We start from the raw sequence: 10,384 nt of genomic DNA on the forward strand, positions 1-10,384 counted from the left end.
GGAATGCCTATCCCCCACCCCGCCCCACCCCCGAGCATGATTTTTCATTTCCTTCTATCTCTCTCTCTCTCTCCCTGCCCCATGAACACATACACCCAGGAGCAAACCAATATAGTTATTGCACTATAATAAAATACACTGCAGAATTTTTTCAGCATTTAATACCAAGCTAAAAATTGTACTGCAAGAAGGTTGTTAAGTTGTATCATTATCAGTCAAATTGAATACTGGTGCTTAAAAGTAAAATTTTAAAACTCGAACTTGGAAAAATAACTTCCAACTTCATACTAATGAGCTATCAAAAATATATCCTATACCGCCTTTTCTTGAGACATATAAAACTCAAGAGATACTTTTCACTCCAATCACTAAAGCCTTTTTCCTTCCATGTCAGTTTTTGTAAATCAATAAATACATCAAGTAGCAGTTCTATGAAGCATCTGTCTAACTAATCCGATTGGCCAATTTACTTAACTATATTTTCAATGATCCCAAAAAATAAAAACATCAGAGAGAACACCAGCATTCGAAAAAGTGAAGAACTCATTAAACCAACAGAGTCTGCTATATAATGTGTTATAACAGACTTAGTTTTGGATCAACTAGCCATGAAAGACTATTCATGCTATGATTCAATAGTTTAGTATATTAAAGACAAAGATACTTACCTCTGTTTCCCAAACTCCTCATAGAGGCAAAGCCACTTCTCATGAAATGATCCCTGCGAGAAGGTCCATCCATTTCTAAAGCAAATTAGTATTTTGAAGCAAGTCAAATTAAAACAAGTTTCTAGGTAACATGAAAACTTCAAATCTTTTCAATGTGCTACACATGTCAAAGGAGGATTTTTTTGTTGTTTAGTTTGCTATAGGGCATATGGACTTGCAGGATAGGGGGGTGAGAAATCATCCCCCAGAGAGGATGGCCAGACTGCAATCCTTCTCCTCCATTCTCCTTTTGGGATTTGGGCACCCACGCACTTCCCCCAAGTGTTTTCCAAGTCACAGGATCTAGAACTCCAAATGCACAGCTGGCCATGTGGGACCCAGAACCCTTAACCACCACACCACAAGTTGGCCCCAAAGGAGGAATTTTTTTATATAGCAATAAGAAGACAAAGAGTCTAACAGAAAAATAAGGTGATTCTCTGAAAGAAAGAGTTTGACGAAATCTAACTCATAATTCCAGAATTGAAAATCAAAAGAAAGATACAGCAATTTTTTTTTTTGAGAGGTTTTCGCTATAGGGCGCATGCGCTCGCCAGAAAGACAGAGAGAGATAGAGAGATAGAAAGTGAGAAATCACCCCCCAGAGGGGATGGCCATGCTGCAATCCCTTCTCCTCCATTCTCCTCTCGGGATCTTGGGCACGCACACATACGCGCCCGGTGTGAGTTTAAGCCGCCGGGTCCAGGACTTGAACCGTGATCAACTACATGGGAGTCCAGCGACATAGCCATTATGCTATCTGCTGGTCCCGAGATACAGCAATTTTCAAACATATAACTGAACAGAAAAGTTTTAAGTTTACTGATAACCGAAATACCCAAGGACACAGAGATATAAGCACAACCCACACACTGTGAATATAAACTGGATAAATCTTAACCTCAATTTAAATTAAAGGCATATACTTTTTGAAAGTACACTAATACAATTAGTATACTCTCCCCTCTTGGCCAGCTATAGCCCTCTTGGCCAGCTGTAGTGGCACAGCAATGATGCAATGATCCGTGATGCTGAAGCCACATGGGAAGGTCACAGGTTCACATCCCAAGGTCTCCCTGTATATACTGAAGTATACATGCAGGTCCTGGTTGGCTGAAGCTGGAGGTAGATAGCAAGGTCAAGAGTCTCTTGAATGTTCCTGTCTGTCTTTCTCACAGAATAAACTTCAAAAGAAAGGAATTTCTCTTCTAAATATAATCCCATGGTTACACATATACACCCAAGATTTTTTTATAAGCACTGTCTATGATAGCAAAAAACTGATCAAAGAAGAAATTATGGTAATCCATAGATGATCTTACACTTTAATATCATAGAAATATGTAACACTTAACATTAAAGAACTGACTGACACTCTCCAACAAGAGAATGTATACATAAACTGTTCATCCAGAGCCATTGGTGTTAAAGGAGCTGGATTCCATACAGCCAACTGTGCAGTTCAAGTCCCAAACCCAGTGACTTAGAGGCTTGAGAAACACATCAGGCATGTGTGTGCATTTGCAAATATCCTGAAAAGGAAGGAGAAATGAAGGATAAGATTACGGTGTGATCATTTCTGCCCTCTTGGCCTCTCAAATTTAAAAATAAATAAATGAATAAAACTGGCCATGTAGAAGGACTCAATGTAAGTTCAACAACACACATCAAAATCATTATCATATACACAAAATTCTCTATATCACGATGCACTCAAAGCATAAGTTATTAAACACAAAACAAAAACAAAAACTTACTAGAAATCCCCTTACGTTTGGAAATGTATTTTTAAAACACTTCGAAGCCCAACCACTGTGGCACAGCAGTAATCAGTGGCCTGCAAGCTTGGAACCATGTGGCTGACTGTGGGTTCAGATTTCCAAGCCCACCTAAAAATACACCAAACATATGCACAGTTGCCCAGGATCCCGATGAGCTGGAGGGCTAAGGAAAAGGAATCACAGAGTGGCAAGGCCCTGTCAAGGGTGCTTCTCTCTTTGTGTGCAGGAGCACACATTTTAAAATAAAAAAGGAAACAAAAAAAAATCACAAGGGGGAACTTAAAATTGTATGATAGAAATGTTACTTACCAGTATTTAAATATTTATGCTAGAAAATAAGAATTCAGGCCAGCCTTGTAGCTAGGTGGTTAAGGCAGTGGGATCCCAACATGGTCAACTGCTATTTGAATCCCAGTCCCAATGCTTGGAGAATACACTATGCACATGTGCACACAAGCTCCAAAACATGACAGGATGGAGAAACAGAGAAGGAACTGCGGCATGACTATGTCCCACTAGGGAGTGCTTTCTCCTCTCTCTCTCTCTCTCTCATCTCTGCCTCTCCGGCTCTTTGTCTCTGCCATCTCTTCTTTTTATCTCCATCTCTTCATTTCTCTGTCATCTCTGTTTCTGTCAACTCTCTTTCTGTCTCTGTCATATCTCTCCCTGTGTTTTTCAGCCAAACACACATGCCCTCTGGCAATTAAAAAAAATACTAAAAGAACTTAATTGAGCTAATAGCCATCTGAAAAAATAAGAATGTTACAAAAAAGAACCAAGTAAATTACACAAAAGTAAAAGAATAAAGAGCAGAAACTAATAAAACAGGCAACTGGGCCAGCAGATGGCATGGAAGTTAAGGTACTGGATCCCACAAAGTCGACTGCTCAGTTTGAGTCCTGGACCCAGTGGCTTCAAAATCACATTGGAAGTGTGAGAGTGCATGCCCAAAATCCCAAGAGGAGAATGGAGGAGAAATGATTGAGGAGTGGCCATTCCCTTGTGGAGAGACAGAGACAAAGTGAAAAATCACTCCACCCTCCCAGAGGGAATGTGTCCTCCATTCTCCTCTTTGGAATCTTGGACACACATGCACACATGGCTGGCGTGAGTTTCAAGCCTCTGGGTCCAGAACTCTAACTATCACCAGCCAGGTGGAAGTGCATTATGTCATCTTCTGATGCCAAAAATATTTTTTTAATTAAAAATAAAGATCAGGACTCAGAATATCAAATTTCTTGGGACTAGCAGATGGCATAATGGTTACATTGCTGGACCCCCACATAGGGACAACTCAAAATCCCAAGAGGAGACAGAGGAGAAGGTATTATGGCAGGGCATCCCTTCTGGGGGTGGGGGGTGTGATTTCTCACTTTCTGTCTCTCTGTCTCTCTCTCTCCAGCAAGCACACACACCCTATAGCAAAAATCTCTCAATAAAAAAAAAAGAATATCAAATTTCTCTACAGTATCACTAGCATTTCATATACAATCAAGCAACATAAAAAATTCAAGGTGAAAATTATTTCCAAACTAAAATTTTAAACTATCAATCAAGAATGAAGGTACAAACATTTTCAATCTCTCAAATGTACTTCCTTTCTCAGAAAGTTAAAAGAAAATAGGCGCTACCAAAGTGCCAAGAGGGGATAAGATCAGATCACAGTAGCACTGAAAATTCAATACAGGAAGAGATTAAGTACATGAGACTGAACTGATAAAATAGAATTTTATGACTTTTGACTAAAATATTACTGATTTTTTTCTATGCTTTGTCTTCCAAACTTAAGGATTTTTGTCTTCTCTTGAACTGTTAACAGGTTCATCTACCTACTGTTTGAAGTGAATCCAACCCTTTCTCCTGGCTTTACGTCTTAAGCAAATTTCCCTTAACATTTCTTAAATTTTGATCTATTAAAACTAAAACTATTTCCTTGAAATTAAAAAAATGCATTAAAAAATATCTATTTGGGAACCAGCAATTAGCGTAATGGCTATGTCGCTGGACTCCCACGTAGTCGACTGTGCTTCGCATCCCGGACCCAGTGGCTTAGAACTCACGCCGGGCGCGTGTGCGTGCGTGCCCAAGATCCTGAGAGAATGGAGGAGAAGGAATTGCGGCGTGACCATCTCCCCCCCTGAGGGTGATTTCTCGTTTTCTGTCTCTAGGTCTCTCTCTGTCTGTCTGGCGAGCGTACGTGCCCTATAGCGCCTCCCAAAAAAAAAAAAAAATCTATTTAATGACTGCAGTAACCTATATAGCCCTAGCTAGGTGCTACTTTAGAGTATGTTCATTCTACTCATTGAGGTTTATGCCTAAATTCAGACATGTGTTCGCAGATAGGTATATATCAACTGTGCTAGCTATTGAAAGTACTTAGATTAATTAAGATCTTTAGTGAATCAATAAACTGTGGGGGGGGAAATAGGCATAGAATGTAACTGTACATACCAGACCCAGTGTGGGAGGAGGGGGGGAAATGATAGAGTGGGAGGGAGGGGGGGGGGGGGGGGGGGGGGGGAGGGAGCAAAATATCTAAGAAATAGGAAATGGAAAATTATTTGTGGACAAAAATACATATGGTAGTAACCTTGATTGAGCCAATATACAGTGTATTCTGGATGGAAAATCTCATTTTGTATACTGTAATGAGGTACAGTGAATGAATATAAATAAATTTTAAATTATAAAAAGTATAGTAACCCAAATTCATAGACTCAAAATAAATTCACAGTAACTCACATTCACTGGAATTACAATAGAATGTGGTAGTCAGTGGCTAGGAAGAGGATGAAAGGGAATGCTATTATTTAATGGATATAGAGTTTCAGTTTGTAAAAATGAAAAATTTCTGGATGATGTCTGACAGTTACACAGCAATATGAACTGCACACTTTAAAATGGCAAAAATGGAAAATTTTATATTACATATATTTTACCACTATAAAAAGAAATGTATACTTATATTTATATTTAACATAGTAGCAATCACAATTCAGCCTGTTTTGGACTTAAAGTGGAAGGCTACTGCCATAAATTTAACTTCAAATCCAAGTCCTACCACTTCCATTCATCTTCTCACCCACTTCAACACCATAAAAGAGAACTGAACAACTCAGGTGAAACAAATGTGAAGAGCAGGTGTGGGAGACGGCAGCAGCAGAAATACGGGCTTCTTTATCTTGATACTAATTTCTCTTATTATCTGGGACTTTCCTAGGATAGTTTCCTGATCCATAGAAATTCATTATCTCTTTATGGTATGGGAGGTTTGGGTTAGCTAGTTATCCTGATAAGTCACCATGACTATAACCTGCTTCAACAACCTTACAGGTCAGTGTTATATCAGGAACTCTGACAATGACCTAACAGCCTAGAAGCCAAACATGCACCTTCCAGGTGGTGCAAAGGTTTTATAGTAACCAACAATAAGTCAAATAACAGAGTCTATGGAACTGCATTCTTCCCTTCCTCTAGCTGGAAGCATCCCATTCCAAAATACCAAAATCAGAATGAATTTTCACTAAGAAATTTTAAAAACACATTCAATTAGGCCAGGTGTGGCAGTACGGTGTAACACAACACTCTGCAATGGTGAATCCAAGGGGGAAAGTCCCAGCTTTGCATCAAGGACTCCCTGTACACACAGTCACTATGATCTGGGGGCTGGCTGAGGCTAGAGTTGGAATCTTGGCATGAAAATTGAGTTGCAGGTGCCTCCCTCCCTCCCTCCTTTCCTCTTCCTGTCTGGAACTCTCATGGAAAAAATTAACTTAAAAATAATAAAGGCCAGTAGGTAGCATAATGGTTAAGGAACTGGACTCCTGCATGACTGGCTGCAGCTCAAGTCCCAGACCCAGCAGCTTGAAAATCACACCAGTGCCATGTGTATGCTTACCCAAAATCCCAAAAAGAGAATGGAAAAGAGACTGTGGCATGGCCATTCCCCCTGGGGGTGGGGGTGAGTTCTCCCTTTCTCTCTGTCTCTCCAGCAAGCACATATGTATCCTATAGCAAAACTCTCTCTCTCAAAAAAAAAAATGCCTTCTATAAGATATCTACTCATTCATCTCATTTGTTCCTCGTTCACCACATGTAACCCTTTACCTAAAAGGGTTTTTTGGTAGGTTTTTGTTTGTTTGTTTAAATTGGTCTTTTTGAGCCACTCCTCCTCTGTCTACTCAGGCTCACTTTTACTTCTCAGGAATGTTCTTTTACTTTTATTTAATAAACCACCTTTTCCTTAGACTACTTGAGTGTTTCATTCAATTCTTTGTCCAAAACCACCAAGAACCTGCATATCACAGAAGCCATCGCACAACATATATTGTGACAAGCCAGGTCAGGAGTTGGGATGGGCCAGCCAAGACCCTCATGAGCCAAGGGGAAGAAATCCTGAACTGAGAAAGCCCAAGGAAATCCTCTGTGCCCCTGTCCAGAGAAGTCATCATAACCACCAAGAAACCCCAGGTAAATTGGTACATCACAGAGACTAAAATTGCAAATGACCATACAACAGGGATATCAACTCCTTGGAACCTCCACTGAATTCTACTGCAAGTCACCCAGCACCAACAACAACTCTCTCAACAACATACCTGGGTACTATCTCAATAACCTGCCTCTTGCCTCACTCTCTCACCTAGATCAGACAGGGTGTTCCATAATCCCCAATAGGTAAAATCAACACCCCTTTCCAGCATGAACCAGTTACAGAAGACCAACCACCCACCTTCAGCTCCACAAAGAGATTTATGGGGATCATGCTCTCAGGGGAAAATGGGGCAGGATGGAAGTGAGAAAGGGGCCTGGAGCACCTTCCCATGTGGCAAGAAAGAAAAACTTATCATGGCAGAAAACTCGCTACCCATGGCAATATGAGTAAGCAGGGGATTAGTGGAGGATGTCTAGCCAATTGAGTGACATTTGATATAGCAAATCAGATGAATCAGTGGGCCTAGCCACATTTGATAGAACCAATAAGATAGAAACAATCAGTGGGCCCAGACAATAATCAACAAATATGACCTAGATTAAAAATTATAAACCTTGAGACCAGCAGTTGGTGTAATGGCTATGTCGCTGGACTCCCATGTAGTCGACTATGGTTCGAGTCTGAGACCCAGTCGCTTAAACTCATGCCGGGTGCATGTGCATGTATGCGTGACCAAGATTCTGAGAGGAGGATGGAGGAGAAAGGATTGTGGCATAGCCACACCCCCTGGGGGGTGATTTCTCACTTTCTGTCTCTCTGTCTCTATCTTTCTGGCAAATGCACATGCCCTATAGCAAAAACCTCTCCCCCTCCTTAAAAAAAAAAAGATAATGAAAAAAAATTATAAACCTCACAGAATCCAACTGCAGGGGCCTTTTTGAGTCACTCCTTCTGTCTGCTCAGGATCACTCCTCAGGAATGTATTTTTACTTTTACTTAAAAAACTGTTTTCCTTACCAAAAAAAAAAAAACTTTAACACATACCTGATGATGTAGTTGGAGTCCTGTTAAAAGTATCACCATTTGCTCCAGAAGGATATCTATCCTGTAAGAAGGAAGAAAAGACTAGTTTCTATTTTTGAATAAGACTGTATTATGTGCTTCACAAATACTAGAAAACTAAAAACTGAGCTTTGTTCAGAACAAAACAAATCAGACTGTAAGATTTTTCTGGATCACTGAACATTCCTTTATTAATTATTAATTATTAGGTCATCAGGAAAGTCATGACGCATTTTAGAATAACACGTCATGACTTTCCCGATGACCTAATATTCCAAGAAATCTTCAATATTGTATATACAACATATTAATATATCACTTTAAACAGTGGTCAACAAATACAGCCATGGGCCAAATCTGCTGGGCCACCTGCTTCTGTGAACAGTTTTAGTGAAGCACAGCCATCCCCATCCATCTAGCTGCACCTATGGCTCTACCAGCACTTACAACAGCAAAGCTGTGGGCAGAATGCAAAGCCTGTAAAGTCTAAATGATTTATTATCTATTCCTTTACAGAAAGAGTTTGCTCACAACTAACTGAAAAAAAGTTTAATGATTAAGTCACTCACATACTTGAAAAGTATAAACAACCACTATTATTATAAGTAAAATCAGACTAAAGTAATACACAACTGAGTCAATGCTTGACATTACACAATATGCGGGTTGAGCACTCCTAATCTGAAAATGAAAAATTTGAAATGCTCCAAAATCTGACATGATATACCACAAGCAGAAAAATTCTACATCTGACCTCATGCTGTGGGGCAGGGGAGGGGAGTTTGCAATCAAAACACAGGTGCACCAACACACAGTTTATTCAGCATCCCTAAGGAGAAAAAGAACTCTCCCAACTCTCCAGCTGCAATATACAGTATCTTTTCCACACATAGATGAAATCCACACAAATATGCCCACAAGTTTTCATACATGAAATTATTAAAAATACTGTATAAAATTACTTTCAGGCTATGTATATAAGGTATACATGAAACAAATCAATTTTATATTTAGATCTGAGTCCAATGCCCGAGATATCTCATTATGTAGGTACAAATATTCTACAGTCTGGCAAAGTCCAAAATGCTTCTGGTCCCAGATGTTTTGGATAAGGAATGCTCTATCTGTAGTTTGCAAAGTTTTATATTTTCCAGTAGACTCCTCAAAACTGTACATAGCAAAGTAGAATCAAGAACATTACTGGGTAACACAGTTTCTACAATAAACTACCACAGAAATTGTCAAAACATCCATTATGTTCATGTAAAGTCACTGTAGTCGCATTTTATCAAAAGGATTTCACACTCAAGTAAATTTTAAAAAATCACTTTTGCATGGAAAATAACTTATCTCTATATCCATCCTGCCACAAAATCCAATGAAGTGGTATATTATCAGTTCTAGGGTCAGAATGTTCATGTCAATCAAACTTGTCACAGCAGTAGCTAAAGATAGTCACTGATGTTCTCAAATACGGACTCTTCCTTTTCCCTTACATCCGTATTCTCTATTAACACAGTATTCTCTATTACCACTTCACTATGCTGGCAGTGGTAGAGTGACGACTGGATTTAGAAATTCAACTTTTGTTATAAAATCAATGGTTGAATTCCATTTTTTTTTGAAGCTCCATCAACTTTAAATAGGATAATCTCAGAGTCCTATATTGGATACATTAAGTCAGATTGGCAAAGGTCAAAAAGAGAATTTTTTATATACACACACACATATATTATGTATAAAATACACACACACATTATTTAAACATTCGATCACTATACATCACTTGGCTTGTCAACAGAATTTACCCAACGTGAAATACTTCCCAGATTACATTTTTTTCCAGGTTTTTGCTATAGAGTATATGTGCTCACCTGAAAGAGAGAAAGACAGGAAGCGAGAAATCACCCCCCAACAGGGATGGCAATGCTGCAATCCCTTCTCCATTCTCCTCTCAGGATCTTGGGCACGCACACACAAGTGCCCAGCTTGAGTTTAAGCCGCCAGGTCCAGGACTCAAACTGTGGTCAACTATGTGTGAGTCCGGTAACTTAACCATTACGCCATCTGCTGGTCCCCCCAAGTTTTTGAAATCTTCCAACATTTTCTTGGACTAAGCGCTGGGTTAACAACAGTTGGAGTAATTTTTTCTCACTTTTAACTCCTAGTGTGTCCTTATCATCATTTATCTACTCCTTTATTTTCTCTCATTTAAGATTACTCTAAAGTAAAACCTTCTGAATAGAGCTCTGAAATTCTAACCCATGACAATCAAAATTTAATAACTGAACAATGAAATGTGACCCAAAATGTGCAGATGATATAATCAACTGACTGCACAGAAGAGTTACAATGATTCTTCAGTTAAGTTGGCTTAAATAAGTTAAAGCTGGAAAGAG

The 10,384-nt window shown here is 39.3% G+C and overlaps 1 protein-coding gene across 1 annotated transcript in view; it reads right to left on the reverse strand.

The window, feature by feature from the left end:
• The window catches only part of DDX4 (DEAD-box helicase 4), an 80,212-nt gene that overhangs the window by 59,209 nt on the left and 10,619 nt on the right, over positions 1–10,384 (reverse strand). Inside the window, 2 exon segments of the mRNA XM_006172318.3 lie at positions 669–743; positions 7,968–8,028. Of these exon segments, the coding sequence (XP_006172380.1) occupies positions 669–743; positions 7,968–8,028 (136 nt within the window).

Source organism: Tupaia chinensis, unplaced genomic scaffold, assembly GCF_000334495.1.
Source record: "Tupaia chinensis unplaced genomic scaffold, TupChi_1.0 Scaffold000251_1, whole genome shotgun sequence".
NCBI classification, from domain to species: Eukaryota; Metazoa; Chordata; class Mammalia; order Scandentia; family Tupaiidae; genus Tupaia; species Tupaia belangeri.